At 39.1% G+C, this 23,941-nt stretch overlaps 2 protein-coding genes across 11 annotated transcripts in view; one reads left to right on the forward strand and one right to left on the reverse strand.

Annotated features, from left to right (window-relative positions):
- The window catches only part of RFTN1 (raftlin, lipid raft linker 1), a 118,523-nt gene extending 104,609 nt beyond the window's left edge, over nt 1-13,914 (forward strand). For all 6 annotated transcript variants that reach the window (XM_026068623.1, XM_026068621.1, XM_026068619.1 and 3 more), the window contains exons 8-10: nt 7,138-7,241; nt 8,141-8,222; nt 11,445-13,914. In XM_026068623.1, the coding sequence (XP_025924408.1) occupies nt 7,138-7,241; nt 8,141-8,222; nt 11,445-11,873 (615 nt within the window). In that variant the 3' untranslated portion in view covers nt 11,874-13,914. The remainder of the gene's footprint in view (nt 1-7,137; nt 7,242-8,140; nt 8,223-11,444) is intronic.
- Nucleotides 13,915-18,301: 4,387 nt separating this feature from the next.
- OXNAD1 (oxidoreductase NAD binding domain containing 1) overlaps nt 18,302-23,941 on the reverse strand; it is an 18,880-nt gene continuing 13,240 nt past the window's right edge. For 3 of the 5 annotated variants that reach the window (XM_026068611.1, XM_026068612.1, XM_026068614.1), the window contains 3 exons: nt 23,243-23,485; nt 20,254-20,362; nt 18,302-19,527 (listed from right to left, as the gene is read on the reverse strand). In XM_026068611.1, the coding sequence (XP_025924396.1) occupies nt 19,373-19,527; nt 20,254-20,362; nt 23,243-23,485 (507 nt within the window). In that variant the 3' untranslated portion in view covers nt 18,302-19,372. The remainder of the gene's footprint in view (nt 19,528-20,253; nt 20,363-23,242; nt 23,486-23,941) is intronic. The other 2 variants (XM_026068613.1, XM_026068616.1) reach the window with 2 other exon arrangements.

Raw genomic sequence — 23,941 nt, forward strand, 5'->3', positions numbered from 1 at the left:
AAATAAACAACAGAACCTTTCTGAATGAAAAGGTGATGTTTTAGTGGTTAATCATGAAGGCAGAAGAGAGGGCTTGGCACACCTCTTAGCAGAGAAAGTGCTGCCTTTTTAATTGCTAAGGCTAATAGAGAAGACACACTGAAAGCTGCGATGCGCTGGGTATGTGTGTAAAATGTCAGTCTGTGAGGACGTAAAGCTTGCAGCTGTCACCATATGGGGTCCCACCAGGCAACCCACAGGATGTCATCACTCCCAGAAGCTTAACTCCTTCTTCTCAGGCAAAGTGGAGCTGTGGCATCCTCTGCAAATGACCAGAGGACTTCTACTGACAAAATGCTGCTCTCATCCCTATGACTTTAGCTCTAAAAATGTCAGGGCACATTATTTCCACTATGGCCTGTGAGATCTAGCATTAAAACTTCTTTGATGGTTTTAATTCTGCTTGTGTAGGCAAATGTGGGTAGACAGCTCTGATTAATCAAAGCCTGCCTGATTTCGCTCTCCCTAACTCTAGTCTGTCACCCACTACCCATGACAAAATAGCTAATATTGTCAGTAAAGTTGAGTGCCTTGACATTTATTTTAGATTTCTGCATTGTTCWTACTCTGAGTCTTCTCTGAAGATAGCTGAAAATACTGTTCCTTAATTTACAGGTATYTTCTTGTTGAACATCTTTAACTGGTGGTTCATTACTTTTTTGTTTTCTGCTATGCTATGTCTTTGGTGTAGTGACATGAATTAAAATCTCAAATATGTCACAAAGTTGTTGTTTCCCTGGCAGAATGGGTTGGGGTCAGTATCAGCTGTAGACACGGTAAACCTCTTACAGTGCAGCATATCAAAAGATTTAAAAAATGATCTCTGCTAAGCCTAGATTACGAGTTGTCTTAATGTAAACCTTTTAAAAAAAATCACTGGAAATGAGGGTTTAATTTGTCTGTAAATCTGATTTAGATCATATGTCAATTAAGCTACATTCTGTTGTCCCCGGCCAAAGGAGAGGGACATGACCAGGTCAGCAAAGGAGCTGATGGTGATGGGCAYGAAATGCAGTTCTGTGAGTGACCCTCTCTACCACTCAAAGGGCATCTCTTGTCTGCGCATAATATTTAATATTTTGCCCCTTGTTGCTTTTTAAGAAAAGCTGAAAAAACCTACAGGAGGCTGTTGTCTAAACAGGCTTTTATAATGCTGGTTTCTTACTTTTATGTTAGGTAAGAAAGCAGTATATATATGTGTATGTTTGTCTACTGAACTCAGTAGACATATGCACTACATAGGATTAAAATGCACAGGCTATTCTTTCTTCGATTTTGCTGATAAATTTAGTAATAAAATCTAGCAGTATGAATTTGGAACTTTTCTGATACTTGCTTGTGGAGCTTGAAGCACTGATAGTCTAACAAAGCAAATATTTCTTCCATGCGAGCAAAGGGCACTCGAACTAAGCAACCAGAAAAGCACAGGATTTAAAACAATCTGAGTAAAAAAATCACTTCTTATCTGTCACGGTTTGCTTAGGTTTGTGACAGGATCACAGATAAGAATTCATTCTCCATTCACCCATAAAGCCTTTCAGGAAGAAAATGAGCATATCAGATCTGAACTTTCCATTTAAGAACAAGCTGAGAAAAAGCATCTCAGGCCTCTTCCACACTTTAGAGAGAACCAAAAAGGGCACAAATCAGAGTGGTAAGGCACCCTGGATCATACAGGTTCTCAGATAGCATTTTTCTATGGTTTTTTTCGAAAAACAGTTGATGGGCAAGCCGTGAATTCAATACTCAGCAAAAGATACAGTGCACAAGTGTTGGAGGAATTGGGAAACTAAAAATGCTTTTATTAAAAGAATATTTTATTTAAAATATTTTTATTTGGTTATTCAAAAAAATGCACTGATTGCTAGATCATATTTATTTCTTGTGCTCTGTGGCCAGGTATGTGGAATTGTCATGTGGGTGTTCCCTGTGCAATATTAAGTTTAACATATTTTATAAGGTGCTTCCATGCTTCCTTTGTGGAGGATGCACTGCGTCAGTATGTTCACCCTGTGGAGCTTTTGGTGCCTATCCTATGCTTTGCTAAAACCAAAACTGTATCCCTGCACAAATGTGCTTGTTTTGCAGGTGCAGGCAGTATCAGGAGCACTCAGAATTTTTTTCCACTTTATGCATATGCCAGGAAGTAAGATTTGCATCCACAAAAGTCACTGAGAGAAGTGGGCGTTGTGAGCACTGGGTATTTTTTTTGTTTTTTTTTATTTTAACCCTGCCATGTAGACAGATGTGAATGCTACTTGGCAGCATACATGTGTCTTGAAATTGTGGCATTTGGACACATTTGAATCTCCAGAGTTCTCAGAAAAACTGTCCTAACTGAATGCTACCCAGTATAGTCTTACAGCCTTATTGTGTTCTCAAAAATATTCCACAGAGCATGAACTCACGTATATTGAGTAATCATAAAAAAGCTAAATTAAACGTATGCAGAATAATGAGCAAAACCCTGGCTGTGGATTTATTTATTCTTTTTTTTTTTTTTTTAGTTGGGTTTAACTTTTCACTAAGGTCCCGATCTGGTAGCTAATCTATGCCAGTGACCCATCTGCCGTCAAAAGCTGCTGGTTGTTTCTGAGCGCACAGGAGTCCTCCCACACGGATCTGTTATCAAGCTAGTGGGTTTCTCAGTGAGTGTGTGCTAACAAGCTTTTTAGGGTTATATATTAAAATTTAGGGGAAGGTCAATACTAGAGGAGCATGGTCCACCTTCTGTTACTGTAACACTTGTGAAACTTCTCTTTTGCTTACAATAAACATTTTTAATGGATCGATAATGTCATATAATTAACAGAAATGACTATGGAAGAAGTCCTAAAATGGAACAGAAGAATCATGCACAAATTTAGAGCATGTATTTGTTCTCCTTGTCTTCTGTATATTACTGCAAACACAAAACATTTGCAGCAGCTTTTACCAGCTCATTCTCATACAGCCCGTATGCATTTAATTTCTCTCTTTTTCTTTTCCCTCTTTTTCAAGAGGTTCAGGGTGAAAGTCTTGCCTTCACCACTTCTTCTTTCTCCCTTCAATGAACTAGGAAAAAAATTGTGACTTCGGTGGTGGTGGAGACTTGTAGACCAGTACTGTCCATTTTCCCCCGTGAGCAGTAGGTTGTGCTTGTAAAGTGTCTGTGTTTTTTACTTCCCATCCTCTTTGCCATCTGTACCTAGATCTTAGTACACAGTCTGTTAGGATTTGCCCTTAGAGGTTTTATTAAGACTTCTTTAATGGGATTCTCCATCTTCTATTCTTTGATCCACCTTGGAAGAAAATATTAAATGGAGACAATCCATAGCTGCCTTGTAACTAAATCACACTCACTTAGCCCAGGAAGGAATGATTTCTAAAGAACTTTTTTCTGTCTCACAAGAGCTTAGTAACTGCCGTGTTTATTATCTCGCTGTGGTTAAAATTGCTGCAGTGGGGGGAAAAAAAGAAAAGAAAAATTGTTAATGCACTTGTTTGTGTGGCTTGCCCTAGATATTATCTTTATCCTTTTTTAATCATATTTTTTAGGTTTTTCTAATGAGTTAAAGCTACTGTGAGAGAAGAAAATGTTGAAAACAAACAGTAAAACTATAAATAAAATGAATTCTTTTCATGTGATACAAGTCAAGGAAAAAGACTAGCTCAATATGCTCTGGCTTCTTGACACTCAAGGTGTGATCAGAGATTACTTATCATCCACAGGAGAGTGGGAAGCAAGTTAATTAAAATTTTCCACCCTTTCACTGAATGAAATGTCTCCCAGTTTGATACACGTTATTATTTGAACACTTCTTTTTCAGCAGAGATCTGGCATGTACTTTCTACTCCTACTGATTTTCAAATCCTGATTTGTTAGCTAGAAAGAGCATTGCAGTTTCATCTTGTGAAACTGTATGTTTGAAATTATATTTCCATTGTCTCAAATAATAATAGATAAAATAATTCTAATGGTCTCCTGTATTAAATATAAAATAAACACAAAATGACTCCTTTCCTTCCCACCCAGCCCCCAGTGTATTGTTTGTTTAGATGTATTTTTGCTTTGGAAAGCATTTAATATGACACCAGTTCTCTGCCTAACTGTCCTGAAGGTCTGTACAGCTGTGCCTCCTGCTGCAACACAAATTCCAGTGGTGGGATAGGATTACTAGTGATGACTCTGGATGGGGAGAGATAATTAATTTTCCATGGTCTTAAAGCTGCAATTACCTAAATTTGGAGGCGAGGAGCTTGAAGCCCACATGAATTCCACCCGTTTATTCAGGAGCAAGTCCTTTTTCTTGTCTGCCACCTTCAAGCACAGCTAGTTATTTGGAGCAGTTTGTCCCCCAGGGCAGGGAAGCGGTGCCGCGTCTGACTCTGCAGAAGCCGTGGGCAAAGTCGATCAGAGCTTGTCAAAGAGCATGGGGCGCTTGGAGGAGGTGTGGACCTCTGCATGATGTATGTGCTTTCTTCCTCCAAACAGGCCAACACGCAGATCGCGGTGTCGGGTAGCAGTACATACAGAAAATAAGAAGTCACCCTACAACTTTGCAGCACTCTTTCAGGAGATTTTTTTTCCCTTTCCAGATTTTTTTTTGATTTTCTTGAAGCTTAATTTACTTTAATCTTAAATTTGGTTTCAAATAACTGCATTTGCACCTGCTCTTTTCCATTCTGCACCATTGGGATGGTGAAATACAGCATCATCTGCTGCAGATGATGCTTAAAGCTGACAAGTCAGACAGGTCCAAAGCCAGCCCTGTCTTGCCGCCCACAGCCTGCGGGGACCGTGGACTGTGGTAGGAGTGACAGCGTGTCCCTGGAACAATTTGGCTTCTGCAGCAGCTAAATGAGCTGTGTGTGCTATAGATGTCCTCCCTCATCACCATAACATCACTCTGATTTTTGATGTTCGTTTTTTATCCTGATGTAACGAGAAGGTTCTCCTTGGTAATCACCAACCTCAGGCAATGAGTTTGAAATAGAAATCCTCTTTGCAACATGAGATGTTGCTTGGGGCACAAACAAGGTTTGCTATGCCTGTCTTTCCTGACCTGCTATGCTCACGCTCTGGGTATGAGTGAGCTGCTTCTGTTTTTTCCCCTACAAACACTGTTTGACAGAGAGAACGTTTTGGTCAGATGCTTTTGTGGGTCCTTCCCAGCACCTTGTGGCAGGGTTGCGATGGCAGATGCCATTCTTAATATTCCTAATGTTGCATATTTTCATCTTTATTTTTGGAGCACTTTTAAACGTAGAAGGCATTATTGACCAATTTGATAAATCTCAGCATGTTATTCATCTGTTTTCTTGAGACATTAGCTGCTAAAGGCATCTAGATGTGTCATCCTCTTGGCATTACCCTTGGATGCTCGTCTAAGAACTGGAAAGAGGGAGGAAATACCCATCTTACAGCAAGGAAAGGGTGGGAAGGGCAAGGAGGGAAATGGGGATCTGTGGAGACTCTGAACCTACCACAATCATGGCTTTGTGAGGAGCCCTGACAGCTTCAGAGGGAATGCATCAGAGGCCACTCAGTACTGCTCTCCTCTTGCAGGGCATCTCCCTCCTCTATGAGTAATACTGGTCTGTACATGGTGATGTTGTAAAGCAACCRTATCTCAATAAGCCCCTGAAAGTGTCTATACAGAAATCAGAAGCAAGGTTAGTTAGTGAGCTCTTGCATGCACTTTCTGGGGGAGATTTTTCCAAATAGTTTCCTTTTTAACAGGAGTGATACAGCTCTTTGAGCTATTTGCATTTGCAGTGAAGATCAGTTTTTTAATACATATAATCAGGCAATCATCCAGTTAGAAGATATCAAGTGACCTAAATTACTCTCATTAGAAGAAAAGAATAGTTGAGATTGGAAATCAGTAAAATACTTTGAAATACTACAGCCAGATTTGAATTAATTCTGATCAAATGACTGTTACTCAGAATAAGTGGATTTTTTGGAACTGCCCTGATTAACATTTACTGGGAAAACTATTGTACCTCACCCAGTTTTGAGAATAGGCAATTAAAATAACGTGCATGCTCATAAAACCTGTGTAAATGCCTGGGCTTTTTGGCAAATATAATTGTTATTCTAATGGTACGTATATAGTTATGTTTGTAGAGACTAGTAGTTACCATTTGCCCACTTTGTATTTATTAAAATTAAAAACTAGTAAATGTGCTCTGGTATGTATTTGTTAAATTAGTGGAAGTCTTGGCAATTAGCTACCTCGCTGGAGCAATCTGTTGAAATCACCAGTTGTTCTTTATGAGAGAATTACAGGGTTTGCTGTAGAGCAGGGAGAGAATTAGCAAGGCTCTTCTGTATAAAATCTATGGCTGATGCCAGATTTCTATGCTGAAAGACAACAGTTTTTGGTCTCGCCCACAGATTTCCTGATTCAGAATAGCAAGGAGGCGATGCTTATGTGTTTGTGGGTGATGGAAGGAACAGACCTGTACTAGACCTGTACTTATCTTCTCTCTGCTATTGCTGCCCGTTTTGCCCTTGAGCCACCACCGTGGAGTAACCTGATTAAGCTGAGCACCGAATTTACTCTCGCCTAGACAAATGCAGAATCCGGACTAGGCAATGTTGCCTTTTTTTTTTTTTAACTACTCAAATATCTTTTTGCTTGGAAGGAGATAGATAGATAGTTGTTTTTTGCTTCTGCTATTTAGTCCCACTGGAAGTTGCCGGGGACACTTTGTGCAGGGGAGCGCTGATAAAGTGGAAAGGTTTAGTCCTATTTAGGTCTGGGGTCACCTAAAGCTATATCGATATGGAACTATAGGGAGGCAGGATTCAGGCAGTATAAAAAAAAACCAAAAAACCATGTTTACTGTTTTAAACAAACCAGGTCAACAGTTTGGGATGAACGGCTGATCAAGTCTTTTGTCTCGTGTTTTTCAGTGTTTTCCTTCCTGCTTAGCTGAACATACAAAACAACCCACTTCAGTGCAAAAACGCCTCTCTCCCTGCCAGAAAACCCACATACGTTTTTTTCTTCCTTTTTTTCTTTTTTTTCTTTTTTCTTTTTTAAGTCAAACTGAATGTCACACGCCGAGCGATAATGCTAATTGCTGGTTTTTCCTTCCYTTCCCAAGGGAGCTGAGGTGCAGACGGATTACATGCCACTGCTGAACTCGCTGGCGGCCTACGGCTGGCAGCTCACCTGCGTGCTTCCCACCCCCGTCGTGAAGACCACCAGGTAGGCGGGCGCTGCCACAGCCACCAGCACCGCGCTGCTCCATGCCGTGTCCCTGCTCCGCAGCACCAGGCGCCCCGGCACCCGGGGCCGGCGCGCTGTGTGTGGGCTGGTTATTTCTTTGGTCAGGAATATATTTATATATACATTAATATAATCAGTCCTGATTTTTTATCTTAAAAAAATAAAAATGTGCCTCATTCTCCAAGAGATCTAGGGGAAGACTGATGCTGCCCATAAAAATGCAAAATGCAGAAAGGCCATCTGAGCTGGGGGAAAACCAGTATTCAGGTTTTTCATATATGTCTCAATATAGCAGTGAATGGAAAATCATCATTCTGGTTTATAAGGCCAGTCTCTTAAAGGTGCATATCTTTCCCTCCCGCTCGTGGCCTTCCATAGCCCATTTATAACATCAGTGACACGGGCTGGGTTGACAGTGCAGAAGGGCCCCCAGTCTCCGTGCTGGCGGCATTTGCTGGTGCCTCCTGCCTTGCTCTGCTGCGCTGGGGCTCACGCAGCCCGTGGCAGCTCTGTGCCCTGCAGGGAGCAAACGCACCTCGGCCACCGAGCCTGTGCTACGCACGTGCACTGTGGAGCTAAGGTTTCTCGCTCTTTGTTTGAAACGGTTTATTCTGTGTTTACACACTAATGCTAAAACATTCAGCAAAAATGCGTCGCAGGCTGACCTGTGTATTTTAGATCTGTCAGGATAAATAGCTGATTTTTCCCCCTCAAAATACCAGGCTGCTTAAAGACACTGGGGACAGGCAGTGTTGAGGTCACTGTTCATTTTATTCTTCTTTGACCTGTAGAAATAAATGACTGAGATGGATTTGGGGCTTTGAATGACTGCATGTGGATTTAATCATTCTCAGGAGTCTGCATTTGTTTCTTTTCAGGGAGGGGAATTTATCCACTAAGCAAATTGTTTTTCTTCAGAGACCTTCTTTGCCCCAGAAAGCAAAGAAGAAKGAATCTAAGGTAAATAACCTTGTCTACCTGCTTTGTTTTTTGTTGGCAGTATTTTAATATTTTAAATGATTTCCCAAGGAAGTAAAAATGGTCTGTTCAACATTTCTGTGATACAGGAGCTTGGCAAAACAGTAGCAAGACACAATGAATTGAATGGTTCAAACGAAAGAAACAGAACATGCTCAAGTGAYGTGGAAGTTGTTATATTTGTCTCTGCTGAACTCGTGTCAGCAGAAGAGACATAGATTTATCTTTGCAGCTCTGCCCTAAACCTTCGTATGTGACCTAAAATCCTCTGCCCGTATTCACTGCCTGCAAGGTGGAAACAGCACTGTTGTCTCTCGCCCGTTGCCTGTCTTTTACATTTAGACTGTGATCTCTTTCTAGCTACACGTGTAGATGAAGCCTAGCACAGTGCAAGCCTGATCTTTGCTGGTGTTTCTAGCTATTGCTTGAATGTTAATGAATTCTGCTAGAATTTAACCAAAAGAGTGTCTGCACCTAGCTAAGTTAGCTGGGAAGGCAGCTGACAGTCCCTGGCCCATGTGTGGGGATGCAGGTCTGTATTCCCATCTCCCTGCTTAAATGCGTAGTTGTGGGAACCGCAGCCCAAACCTGTCGTGCTGTATGGCTGCGGAGGAAATGCAAGGACTGTTTAAACTGAAAATGGGAAAGTGCTGAGCTTCCCATCACGTCTGAATTTGCCTTGCCCTTTCAGTATGCACGGGAATGATCAGAAAGGCAAGTGAAGTATGGAAAAAGGTCCCAAAAAAAAGCCCCGCAGAGGCTGGACTTGTGCGAGGTGTTGGAGCTGCATTTTTGGTCCAAAGCTCAAGAAAAACGAGGCATATTGATTATAGTTATGTAAAGGTTTATAAGACTTCTTCAACAACTGTAAATGGTTGTTATAAGTCACTTAAAAGATGCCAACCCTAGCATTTGGTTAAGTTACTGACTATTCTGCACATACAGCATCACAGGTTCTCAGATCTATTGGTCTGGGCGTTTAGTAACTTTTAATACAGCATGTTTAAAACGGTTATAGATAAAAACTTGGGGAAGGGAAATACATTGATAAGATTAAAAGGAAATTGTAGTGCTGGAAACTGATCCATCCTATCAATGAGTTCCAACCAACTGCTGCTCATGTTAGCCAGATAAGCAGAAAAGAAAACATGCAAGGAGTTGTAAAATTTCTTTTGCTTTTTTATAAGACAGAAGTATTATTATTGCAGTTTCCAGCCAGTGATGAGGTAGTCATGTTCATTGACTTTATACCAATAYGATGCTTATTTCAGGAGAAACTAGCTGTATACATTTTTGTGAGATACAATGTGTACACCTGTATATGTATACATATATATGTATGCATGCACATGCAGACACACACAGAGTCTCCTCATTACATTCAGGGCCCTGATCTTACCTTCTATCAAAGAGAGCTTTGAATTAAAGAGGAGTTGTGGGTGTTCAGCACTTCTGAAAATCAGAGGGAAATATTCAGGGGTCTGAATTTTAAACAGCTGAGCTGTAAAATTGAGATATCATCTTTCACTTAAATATTTTTAAAATTAGAGAAAGGGGAAAGTTATCTTCCTCTAAATAAAAACAAGAATCTTGTGAAAGCCAGTTTCTACATATTAGTGGGATTTTTTTTTTTTTTTACATTAAGTTCTGTCTAGCAGAAGGAAAGAGCGTTGCTCCATCATTGCAATGTAACAAACTTAATCTAATAGGTTTTGAGTGGCCTCTTTGATTAAGGAATAGATAGCTAAATCAAAAATTTATGAACATATCCTTCTCTTGAGCAATTTTGGCACAGACTTGGTTGCACTGGAAAAAAAGGCTTCTGGACCACAGCTGAATTTCCTGCATGTCCAGATGAGATGATTAATGCAGTGTGGAAAGTACCAAGCATTTCCTCCTAAACCTATCACTGAGTTTGCATCAGCTTGGATACCACTGATGAAATTTTGTGCACTTTCCCAAGTACTTATTAAACTTATTTAAGATGGCTCACTGATGGCTTGGAGCATGCTCTAGCTTTTCTTGGGAAAGTCAATTTATTTTTTTGACCAATGAAGCAGATAATTTAATGGCGTATTTGTCAAACTTACGTATGTTATACCTATTGTGTCAGTATTTCAAGATACTGCTGGTTCTCTCTTTTTTTTAATAGTAGTTAAAACAGCTCCCCTGAAATGGCGGTTGTGGTAAGTCTTGTGGTGAGTGCTGCAAGAGGCAGCTTCATGCTTTCTCCTCAAAAAGCTTTTATACAAATTGCTCAGAATATTTTAGAGTTTGTTGTAGTCTATATTACTCTATTTTAAATATTAAGTCCTTAAAAACATCATAATCTAAAATCACTTGTGGCTTCTTTGACATATTTATGGTTTAACACAAGCAGATCAGATGATACATTTGCTGCTTTTCAGCCTCCAGACTGGCTTTGAAAGGTTTGTGAAGGTTTCAAAATGCTGGTTTCACCTTGCCGATGCTGGTCCCCTGCAAACTATGGGCTTCTGGATAAGACAAGCCTTTGGAGCCACTTTATAGCAGCTCCACACAGAGGCTCTTCACACAGTCTGTCACACAGGGACAACATCCCTTTCTGCACACTAAAGAATAGTTGGATAACTTTCTTAAAAAAATGTATTTGAACATGTGCACTGTGCAAGTTGCCAACATGACACATTTTCTATCCAAACATCAGAACAAACAAGCTGATCTTTCTACATTTTCTCTTTTAGCACTGTTGCCTTAGCAGTGGGTGAATGTGGGCATGTGTATCAGCCAGACTTCATTAGTTCTCTGCTAACCTGATGAAAAAATTAGAATAATACTGTAGGATTGCTTCCTCTGCCTGCATTTGTGCAGCTTTCCATTTTCTTGCTTTCCATACAGTGCAGATTGTCTGCCAGGATGCTGTGGGTTATTACCTCAGYGGTGAAACATCCTTTAGAAAGAAACCTATTAAGCATGTAAAATAGCAGAGGCAGGATACGTAACAGAACCTCTCTTCTGCATGTAGTAGCTACAGACTTGTAGGCACAAATGATCTTAAGCCATCTGATTTACTCATACTTCTTTTTTTTTTTTAATCTTAGGTCTTTTTGATGAAACTAACCTTTGAATTAAAACTAAATAATCAAATCATTTTTATTCAGGAAAGGAAATGTCCGCTTGAGTTTGTTTCAAATGACCTTTAATACTGGGATCTCTTGCTTGCAGTTTCACTGGAGGTTCTCCAAGGAAGACATGCACAACAAACAAATGAAGAAATCCATGAAGGCTAAATTAAGCACTAGGGAGAAGCAAATGGCAGAGGAGGAGCAGGAATTTGAGGTTGCAGAGAACACGAGAAACCTGGAAGCGCAAATGTCGGCAAGAGGAAAGCCTGATGCGGAGGCTGGCGTCATAGACTTGGGAGAGGAGGTAGCAGGGAGCGACGACAGGGGTACCCAGGAGGATGGGGGATCAGAGAAAACGCGTCGTGCCAGCTGCGATACTGAACAAAGTGAAACACAGGTCTGCCTCAGTCAGAKCGCGTCCGAGTGCTGCGAGCAGCAGGTAACGGACAGGGGAGACTGTGCTTCTGCGACTGACGGCTGCAGCAGGAGCAATGGGTTCGGATTGGACACGGACTTTTCCTGCAAGTAAGACCTGCGTTTCGAGAATCCTGTGAGTTGCTGATATTTTGCCAATACAAAAGAACAGATTTTGCTAATCACCCTCACTAACTCCGTTGCTCAATTCAGCGTTTCTTTGGCATTGTACTTATGTGCTCCTTAGCTCACCAATTTCTTGATGTCTTAAGTAATTGCAGGGCCGGGGCTTTTTGACCCACCGAGGCTAATTGCCAAATTCCGTCCACTTTACAGAGTGGGCAAGGCCCTCTGCTGTCCTGTACAGATACAGTTGAGATTAAAAATGGGGACAGAAAACATGCTTGGGTTTGCTCTGTGACTGACGTTAGCAAACTAGGTTTGTACCTAGTTCAAGGCAAACATTCCAGTTGGTCAGATTTTATTGTGTAATACGTTTCTGTCAACATATCTTTGCTGGAAAAAATATTGTGCCATATGTTATTTCAACATTAAGCTTGTAGTGTCATGAAAATGGTATTTGGGCTCGAACAGGCTGAAATTGGAAAGCTTAGACAAGATGGCTGTATCTGTGTTTATCCTGAATAACATTTACTGATGATATGCTCTTCTGAATTTTATTAACTCTTGTAGATCTTTAAAGCAATAAGCAAACTGTGTACCTGTAATGTAGGTACATGGGGTAAACAACTCCCCTAATAAGTTTGTGTGAGGCAGATGATTCCAATATAAAATGAGATTTCCTATTTTCTTACATTTATATTCTGTTTGCCAATCAACAATTTAACAATAATTGCTGGGGTTTCAGAAAATAGAAAAGCAGAAAGAGAGCATGTAAAATGTACTTCTTTCCATGTGTATCTTCACTAAAAATGGAATTAAGTGTTGCCTCCCAACCCTTCCATGTGATTATTCACCACTTCCTTGTTGTTATAAAATGTGCTGTGGGAAAGAACTGAAATGACATGCAAATAGGAGAGGTCAGTGGCCAACAAATGTCACTAAATGTCCTTGTGGAATACAGATACATTAATAGAGGGGCCTTTTTTATACAACAAGGAACCAAATTTTGGGACTGATAATACATAAAACATAATTCTGCAAAATAACCAACATTTTTACATTTGGAACTATATTCAAATAAATACAAGTACATGCACATGTGTAATGTAGTTTCTAAAATAAACCAATCATCTTCTCCAAGTACTTAGATATTCTTAAAAATGTAAGAAGTAGTAGTTGTTTCTCTCTTCTTAACCAGCAGTACCATCTTCATCCCTATTTAGAAGTGTTAAGTAATCTGGTAATAAGGTGAGAAATATATTCTAAATTCCCCTGCCTTTTTTTTTTAAGCAAGAGCTCTGTAAGTAAGTAAGTGATGTATTATTTTTTTTCCCTTGGCTGATTTGTGCCTAATAATTTTCATTAGTCTTCAAATCAAAATGCTGTACAAAGAAAAAACTGTGTTTTTCATCAAATGCACATTTAGAATGGTTTCAAAAGTACTTTCGACACCTAAAAATTATGCAATTGGCAGAACATTGTGGAGATGGAAAAAAATTGTAGCATTTTGAATATTCATCTAATTTGGATAATGGCACTTAAGTTTAAAGCATTCCATTTCACACACAGAAAGCATGGTAGTACTTTTTTCATTGATTGAAGAGTATTTATTTTGAGTTTAGTGGTTTAACCACATGACTGTAAATAACTTCAGTTTCTTGTGGTATTTTTCAATTAGTTCATTCAGTTTTTTAAGATTAGACTGAAGTTTCCATAGGCTCAAAAATCTATTATTATTTCATTTATTCTGCTTAAATGCAAGGTCTGTGCTCTGGACAGTTAGAAGTAGTTGTCTGCAAATTTTAGTAGCATAGGATCCTTTTACTGATGGTTTCTGTTTTAAGGACTAGCTTTATACTAATCTTGTTTAAAATTCACTGTATTTAATGATCATTTTACTAGTGGAAAGTGTTGCAATATAATGAACTTGTCAAATTTGAATAGAAAGCATTTATTGGATTGCAGTTTGACCTTGTTTAACTGAATCCCAACTGCTACAAAACTGAAGAGAAATAAAGTTCATGAGGAGGTTTCCTATTTGTGGTGATTACACAATTGCCAATAATTCGTCCCAAAAGAAGGAACTCAGGGTCTGTCGCTGGTGGGAAGCTTCTGGCTACTGACTTGCCATTAGTTACTAATGCTGGAAAACTGGCTACACAGTTCACTGTCACCAGTCTGACAGAAAATGTGAGGCTTTATGGGAAGGTTACACTTGTTCAGCTGAAAGTGTGATTAAAAGCTTAGTTGCCCTAACTGCTGCAGACCCGTAAGGGTGGGAAGAGCTGAAAAGAGCATTGACATTTTTCTGTTTAAAAAAGGCATGTGGATTTTGGTTTTACAGTCACATAATCAAATCCAGCTTGTGATTTTGAATGGCTCTGAGTTAGTTCAGCTGTCTGGAGTTGTGTGTGTGCTTTCACCACACCCCTATCTCAAGGAAACTAGGTGAGCTTGAATCACCTTGAAGGCAGAGGACACAAGCGTGGTTTGGGTTGGCAAAGGCAGGCTTGGGGCACAACAGCAAGGCTGTACAGCTGTTAGGGCATTTTGTATCTCAGCCACCTTTGCCATTTGGGGCTTGAAAAAGCAAGAACCCCGCAGCGGCCAAGGAAGTGAAAGCAAGCACTCGGCATCTGACTTGAAGCCTGAATGGAGAAGAGAAACGGCTGGACAAAGCTTAACTCGCATGTCTGAAAACCTGACCAACACGGGCTGTATGCCAACAGCGGAGAGGCTGTATGTGGCAGAAGTTGAAACTGGAGTTTGGCTACAGAGGTACAGCTTCTATCTTAATTTTGTGGGGAGGGGGAAAGACCTCATAAGTACTTCTCASCCAGAGCTGCCCCCAGGTCCAGAGCAGGGTTTGTCACCCCCAGCAGAAGGCAGCAAGAGGAGCCAGACTCTTCCCTCTCCCATGGAGAGACGGCATTTTAAGCCCAGCCTAGCCTTCTCCCAGACCAGGCACGACCTCCCAGCAGGGAGGCAAACTAATGACTCTCTCCTAAGGGCAGCAGCAAGTACTGCTGGGGAAGGAGCTGGTGGGTTATGTTACCCCATGCTAGGCATGGGCTGGTGGCAATTAGGCACTACAGCATACGCAGGTGGTGCACTGGTGTATTTTAAAAAAAAGCTTCCTTGTTAAACCAGAGAAATACACTTGTGTAGCCCATTTGCAGGAGTTGCATCTCCCTGGAGGAGCAGGCACAATACTCTGCCAGAGCAGGAGTGAGGCCTGCTGCGTTCAGAGCCGCTCGTTGTCCAAGTAAGACAACAATTGTGAAAGGGAATGAGTTCAAAGGAAGAAATCCAGCTCAGGCAAGTAAAGAAGTGTCAAAGACTGAATGGAGATAGAAAAAAGTGCTGGATGAATTAAATGAAGGATAGAAAAGGGCTTTTTATGTTGTAACAAACAGCTGAAACTCAGGTGGGTAGAAAATCCAAAATGTTGAGGCTTCATAACTAAAATAGTTTATGCAGCGTTTAGGAGGGGCTAAATGTACAAGAGATGTGACTGGCACTTTATCTTGGATAATGTATTTAATTGGATCTGTGCACTTGAAAACAAAATAATGGAAATAACTCAAAGTAGCTCAAACATATGAATGGAAGTGAAGCTAAGTAAGAACAATATATGTATATATTTTTTCTAATTTGGCTCCTATATCAGCCTCAATTTCTGAGGTGAGGAGAAGTAACTTGAAGGACTCTGCATTTGGATACCCTGCTTAGTCTTTGTAGTTTCCATGATTGTATGTTTGCCTCAGGGAGCCAATTATAGGGCAGAAATAAAGCAAGATCAGATTTGCACGCAGGATTTCCATCATCCTAGGACTAAAGCGTATAAGAAGAGCGGATACTAATTTCTTGATGATAAATGCTTCTCAAGAATATTAGGTATGGTGGCTAACAATATAAACACACCTGTGAATTAAGATTTGTGGATACAGTTCATGTCTCCAGGGTTATAAATGGCGATGTGCTTCTGATTTAAAAAGGCTATCCTTCATCAACAGAAAGGTACCTGTRGTGTTAAATGGGGTAGTTGACTCTAATCAGTACCCTACCCATATATTGAAGGGGGGGGGGGGAAAGCTTTACAGTTTAAAAGTGCTTTCTTTTATTCCCTGTGAAAGCACCCTACTAACTAAAATAGTAGATATCTGTGATGTAATGGTATCTGAACAGTCACTATTTTTCAGTTAATTAATACAAATCCTATAGGAATACTTCATACTCATTGTACCAGATGAGCACACAGCAATCTGGTAAAATAAATGTCACAAAAATGAGAAAAAAAGATTCAATCTAATAATGCTGTCACACCAGGTAACTTGCAAACCATCATCTCATTCGGTTTTAAGTATATAGGTGGACACATATATTATTCTAAAATTTTTTTTCTTTTCAAAAAAATGTAAATGTCACTCTTGTCTACCTTAAGTCYTTCTCTAGCTGATTACACAAATATAAGATGAATAAACATTTTCTAAGAATAAAAGTTACAATCTGACAATGTGAAGAGGATGAGCATTGTATCTCCAAGTCAGCAGCTTTTGAACAGCAGGGGTTGCTTTCTGTTCCCTATCAGTGTAAGCTAGTATCACACTTATTGGTATGGCATATGCTTATATGGTTAATTTGCCTTCCTTTTTTCTTAATTATGGTGGAGTCATATCAAATAATAGAATTTAAGGTGAAACTAGTGTTTCAGTATAAGAAAACCATGAAGCTATAGGAAGAGGAGACTCTCAGAAGATTCATAAGCCTCAACAGTAAAAAGCTATGGAGAAACCTGATTGCCATTATGGGGCTGTTGACAAACCATGGGCTTCTTGCATGGGAAATAACGTTTATAAACATTATGTGCATTATTAAGATATTCCATGCTTTTTGGCAGGATAACTGTTCAAGGTAAGAAAGAACTATTTGTTAACAAACCCAATCTTAGGTTACAGGTGTTTTGGGGAGAGTTTTGACATGTGGGGGTGGGGGAATGTCTGTGTATAATAATATACAAGCGGGTTTAACCATACAATTAGAGAAATGTGTCTTTGCCCCATAGCTCTCAATCTGAGTATAACAGGGGATGACAGAAAGAGGTTAGAGGGAAAGAGGACCATTACAGAAGCAAAGGGTTGTGAAATGTCTTTTATTAGATGGGCATTTTGGTGCAAGTCTGAGGAGTGGTTTGTGAAAGATTTCATTTGGGCTGAAGAAAGGATGTGCATTAAGGAAAAGGGTAAACCAGTTTATAATCCACTTAGTGATTTAAAAGTCACAAGGAAAACAACATTTAAAGGCTTCTCGAATTTTTTTTATTATTACATTGTTGAAACATGCAGGAGCCCAGTGTGTGGCTTTTATTTTTGGGCACTAGTGCTTCCTAATGGCAGTTTATTGCACTTTTCTAGAAAAAAGCCTGCTTCCTTCAAGCATCGAGCTCTGATGTGTCAATTTTATCTTTCTGAACAAAAAAAAACCTTTTTTTAATTCCTGGTGACAAGCACACTGTCCTGTTTACCTTTTAGAGTGAATGAACAGGCAACTGTGTCCCCTGAGATATGGGTACTCAGAAAGAATCGTTCCCCTCATTTGAGTAGGAAGGAATTTGATGATCCCAAACCTCTGTGTCTGCAATGACTGCTGAGTACACAAGTAWTGTGAGCAGACACATAGCACTGGATGGTGCAGACGCTGAAGAACGAGCCTGCAGTCACCAGGAGATGACTCCTTATGGGCAAAACCCTCAATGCAGTATTGTTGCCAAAAGCCTGAGGCAAATCTCAGTTCCATCAGGAGGAGTTCACACATTCATGATCCAATATGCAACCTTGTTTCCTTCAGTGGTTTGTTCTGAATTGCAGTAAGTATGGATTTTTCTCTTTGAAGCTCAGTTTGCTGAAGAGCTTTATGATTATTTCAGTTTGTCTATTCAATCATCTCCTTCAGCAATACCAATGAGATCCTCCACGCTGCACCTGAAGCAAGGGCTAGGAGTTTCTCAGACTACCACACTATATTTTCCATAGATTAGATGAATGTAGATGTGGCAGTAGGTAGCCTGCACGACACAAGTTGTAAACCCTGTCTTGAAACTCTAATAAAAGGGATAAAAATGAGATTAAGAGTGGCTGGCCTCAGCATATACTGAAGTCAAAATAATTTCTTGAGAGAGAAAACTAAAGCCGGAGTAGTACCCTTTTTATGCAAGCAGAGGGAAGGGATCCTTGAAAAACTGTTAAGCTCTTGACACCAACAGTGCTGGTGTAGACTGAAAACCAGGTGCTAATACTTTTGCAACCTCAGTTTAATAGACTAGAGGGGCGCTGATGGCAGGAAACTTGTTGCATTATCTATTTGACTATTACCTGAAATGGGTTTAACTTATGGAAAAGAGTCATTAACAAAGAGACCTCATCTGTTTAACATTTTAAAATAATTTAATAATAATTTAGTAGTTTTAACAATTTAAACATTCCTTTTTCTGATAAGAACTTGGACTTTCTATACAGATAATTAACTAATTCTCTCTCATTGTGGCTTTTTGTTATTCTCCACATTTCTATTTTTCTGCAAGCCAGGGGAAAAAAAAAGATCTTTTCATAAGGGCTTAGGTATCAGAAACCTAGATACTTGCTTGTACCTTAAAAGATCAAACTTTCTAGCGATGTTTTCCCACACAAACCTGGAACATGCTAGAACTCTGTACTGAGCAGGATTCAGGAGATTCCCTGTTTCAGCTGTTGCTCATCTTTGCCATTTTTGAGGCCATGCAGGGAACACGCATCGGCTGGGTGAGCTGCCTCAGCCCAGGCACAGCATGCAGGTTTGCATTACCCAGAATATCAGCAGAGGCTGACAGAGGTTTTTAAACACATCAGTATTTTTAACTCAAGTCTGAATATAAAAACATGTCTTTTATTGTCAACACAGTTGACAATGACTTAAATAAAATCATCTTTCTTCTTTTAACAAGAAGTGACAGATGCCAAAAGTCACAACACAACAACCCTACTTCTATAAAAATATTACTTTAGAAGTGTGGAAGGTAGTGTATTGACTCATTAGCACAATTTGGAGCAGCATCAGAAGTTGTGGCTTGAATTATTTTTTTATTATAAACTGACTCGTCATTGCTGTACATTTAATTCTCCACAACTCAAACTGAGCACTGAAAGTCATTTTAAAGCTAATAAAACAGGTGGGTAAAGTTAAAAATATACTGCTATCCAGAACAAGTAAGCACACCATCAAAAAAACAGAAGAGTTAATGTCTTCAATATAAAATCACTTTTTTTCCCCCCCCCAAAGTAGCAGCACTGCATTAAAGATACATTATAGTTAAATCTAGGGAACACCATCATGATTCAGGATGGCTTAATGTATGGGGTGGAATCTTCCAATTAAGTCATAGTCCATTTTCTGTACATTTTACCTTATCAAAATAAATTGAAAACAAATACTATATTTTCTGTTCAGCAGCTCTTACTACCACCATTTCTCAAAGAAAACACAGTCTCTAGGAACACCAATATTTGCTAGTAGTTTGGATATAGATTCTATCATTGGAGGTGGACCACAGATGTACCATAAAGTATACTTAGATACATGTTTTTCTAGATCCTCTTCAGATATTCTTCCCTCTAACAAAGAAATAAGTAAGAAGTGAGAACAATATTTAATCATGCAGTAATTTCAGAAAGAATGACTGGTTAGGGTTACTTCAAGCACTCGTTTCTTAAAAATAAGTCAGGCTTATTGAAAGATGTGCATCAAGGTTTGAGGCCTCCAAAACCACTTGTTCTTCTGGGAATTTAGATGAGTACCTCCAGTTGGAATGCATGAGATATTAGTCATTTAACAGGAACACGGCTTACATACAACTAAAAATCTCACATTCGGATGAAAAAATAGGTAAGTATCTCTCTAATCCAAGTACAACAAAATGGAATCATGACAAAGTATCTCTTACAAGCTGTCAGCTTATTCTTCATCAATCCTCCTTTAAGCAGTAAATCTAGACAGGAAATACTAGTTTTTGGAACAAAATTTGCAGTGGAAAATACTCATATAAACTTTATAATTAACAGTATAAATTTAGTACAAATGGAGGTTCACTACAAATGAAAAGTTGCAAAAGTATGTTTTTTCTCCAAAGCATAATATATACAATGAAATTATTCAGGTTTTTCATATACAAATGTTCTTATTTATGCAGTTGACTCACATCTCATTTTGAATCTTTAAATGTAAAGATATTAAATTATGCATATAAACATACACTAGAGATAACTATATTAACCTTGATCCTCTAGAATGCTACCAAACTTAAAACTTTAGAAATCTCTGTGCATTGCCATTATATTTACCTGTGACATATGGCTGAAATTCTTTACAGATCTGTGAACTCTGCTGAGTAACGTGGAAATGACATGTGATCTTTCCAGGAAATGCATTCATCAAACCAAGAATATTTTTCTGTAATGTTAAACACACTTGCTTATACTCCAGTCCATTAAATCAAAGCAGATGTGTGCATGCAATCTCAGAACACCATTGATTATTACTGAGTACCAAGACGCTTGCATTTCAGTGCCGAGAGCTTGATGGAGTTGATTTAAAAGTAMAAGTACACAGGAATTCCGTACCTGGAATCTGAATACACTGCCAGCTATGTTATTAGTGCTTTTCTCTCTCTCTCTTTTTTTTTTTTTCACAATAGATTGTAATTAGTAACAGTTGGATCTGAGAACCATTTATGTCTTTTCCTGGTTTCTTCCCCATATAAACTGTCCCAGCTTCCTCCTTTCACTTCCAAATGGGTTTTCCATTTAAAAAAAGCCCTACAGTTTTAATTTACCAGATTTTAGGAAGTTTTCAAGTCTGAGCTGCTGATCTGGTAAGATAACTAGACCTTCTACTCCACTTTTCTTCTTCTCCAGGTAAAACCAACTGCGGTGTAATGTTAATGTTATTTTTATCAGAGTAGAAACTCTGTAATTTTCAGTTCCCTAATTCACAACTGTGAATTATCACCATCAATATTCGGTTACCACCAAAAACCCAGTGGCTTCAGTTCAAATCATAGTGAGATGCTGCAATTAAAAAGTCTTAGTTTCATAACTATTTACTGTCTAGATTCTGCGCTACTTGGGATTTTCATTGCTGGAAAGGATAGTGGGGAAACTCTTAAAATATTCTGAAATAAAAGCGAGTTTATTTTGTGAACATGTAAATTAGCTCATTTTTTCTGTGTTTGCTTACTAACTAGTCTTCTAAATTGAACAGTCTGCCATGGGTTGCTAACAAAAAAAGAACAAGACAGATTCTACTTCATACACAAAGATGTTTTTGATTCCCTCTAAAGACTTGGAATAAAGAACAGTATAGATAGACACTGCCTTATACCACTCCACTAGTACATCTAATATTGGCCCATTTTCAGTGTTTTGAATGTGACTATAAACTTATGTCCCATTCATATGGAACCACACGATTGATAGCACTTCTGAAACAAATTATGTCCTTTTGATTTGAAATCCTAAGATCTAGCTAGAAAGATGGCCTAACCAGTTTTAAGGTGAGTCTTAACCTGCTTACATAATCCTGCAGTCACCCACAGCACCTGCTTGTAAGCTGTCACTGTGCAATTCAGTGACAGGGATAGAAAGTGGCAGGTATCACACACGACATGAAACACCACAGTACCGTCTTCCAGTATCCTACAGCAAGGAACACACTCTTCTGTTTAACTGAATGAAGCAAAATTTGAACAGCCCAGCAGGATCTTTGCAGCCTAGTAAATTAGTGTACAAAATGAAGCAGATTGAGGGAACAGGTCCTCCAAACCACTAGCAGTTCACAGAATGGTTGAGGTTGGAAGGGAGCTCTGGAGATCATCTAGTCCAACCCCCCTGCTCAAGCAGGGTCACCTAGAGCTCGTAGCCTGGGACTGTGTCCAGACAGCTTTTGAGTATCTCCAAGGATGGAGACTCCACAACCTCTCTGTGGAACCTGTTCCAGTGCTCTGCTACCCTCACAGTAAAGAAGTTTTTCCTTATATTCAGATGGACCTTCCTGTGTTTCAGTTTGTGCCCGTTGCCTCTCATCGCCAGGCACCACTGAAAAGAATCTGGCCCTACTCCTCACAGAGCTTTGTATAGATGTATCTCACAACAACATAAGGCCTCTAGTGATCCTGTTTCCCCGATTCTGTGCACAGAGGTAAAGAATTTTTCATATACATATTCTGGATACAAGGAACATGTGAAGAAAGAGGGGCATGATATATTTTAAACATTGCAATGTATCATTGTATTCTCTCTGTTTCGGAAGCTCTAATACAAAAGCTCTGCTGTTGTAACACTGCTGAAGTGGAATTTTTAGAAAATACTGGTGCCTATGCCAAATATAAATTGTGCATGCTTAGAACAGAATGGAGACTAGTAGCTGGCCAAATGAAAGAGCTGATAGGTTGCAGTTTATTATGCTGCCTTCAGTAACTAACAAATGGCTTTTCAAAGAAAGGCAATATCTTCATCTCTAGCAATCTGGTAGAAATACAGGGGAAAAAACTACTGATGGGTACTGTAAGCCAAACCACCCTTTGTCACAATATATACAGTTTCTGGAATCAAGATGAATTTTCGYCTTTCAACTTAGCATATTTTCCTCAATATCTTACAACCAAAAGCCTTCAATTTTTCAAGGAAACCTAAATCATTAGGGATGCCTCTTCACAGCAGATGTGCTAATCTGACCCCAAATGTTATCAGTGACCCTTATTGGCTGAGTGTGTGGCAGCTGATCTTTCACTGCTCTGTAAATGTTGATGGAGTACTATTACAAACAATTTTACAAAACAGTTTATACATCTTTCATTCATATACTAGCACCCTATAATAACCAATATATTTATCAGCAAAGCTCCCCTATGATTTTAGAAAGTATTTCCTTTGGATATAATTGCTCGTTAGTCTTTAAATTCAATACAATCTGTACTAAGATGATGTGGTTATAGTATTATATAATATTACATATACTATTAATGTGTATATACATACATATAGTATATAAAATCTCTAGAATACTATGATACTATTATGATAGTAAAATGTAGACATCTAGGGCAAATTGACTTATCACTAAAGTCAATGAAAATCAGGTAAGTCCAATAACCTCCTCTATTTGTATACTGGGATAAGTAATTAAACAAAATACATGAGATTTGGCGCAGGAAGTGACTTTTTCCTCTATTTGTACAGTGCCTTACACAGGGGGGTCCTCTGTAATTCAGCACTAGAATGATACATGCACTAACAGATGAATAACTGAGTTCTAATTTTGTTTTTCATTTACCTTAAATAAGAGTTCGTTTGTATTTTTTGCACTGTAGTACAGCTTCACAGTTCCCATTTTGTATCCATATCCTTTACTCTCTTGATATTCATGAAGATCTGCTACATGTAGCAGTATAGAAAACAATGGGTTAATTCCAACACCCCCTGCTATCAGCACTAGTTTTACAGGGGGGTCACCAGGCTGAGGATCAAAGAAGAAATCACCTCCCACTCGCAGAGCCACTTCTGAGTCAAGAGTACACTAGGATGGAAAAGAAGATACTTAATTTCAAAACTAAAAGCAAAGGTGGAAATATTATTCTTCTTGCACCATGAAGTCACATGGACTAGCTGGACTTCAGACTGTGATTTTTGATTTTTATTTATTTTACCAATGAGATAAAACTGAAGTATTTTAAAACATATACAGAGTTTACAGTTATCTGAAGTCAGTTGTTTCAGGATTTTTTGGGATCCAGTTTCACCCTTAGGCTATGATAAAGGCAGGATGGTGATTCCCCCCACCCTGGCCCATGAGAATTGAAAAAGGAATGATCCATACAGGAGTTTTTCAACTGCAGGATGTGGTTGTAAAAACCCAAGGATAACATGTAAGATCACACTTTTACCCAAACCCAGCTTCATGTCAAAAAAGGCATTTTTATGAGGTCACAGAAGGAAGTCAGACTGAGTTACACGTACTTGGAAAGTTTTTCTG

The sequence above is a fragment of the Apteryx rowi genome, unplaced genomic scaffold (genome assembly GCF_003343035.1).
Source record: "Apteryx rowi isolate R43461 unplaced genomic scaffold, aptRow1 scaffold_277, whole genome shotgun sequence".
Taxonomy (NCBI): Eukaryota; Metazoa; Chordata; class Aves; order Apterygiformes; family Apterygidae; genus Apteryx; species Apteryx rowi.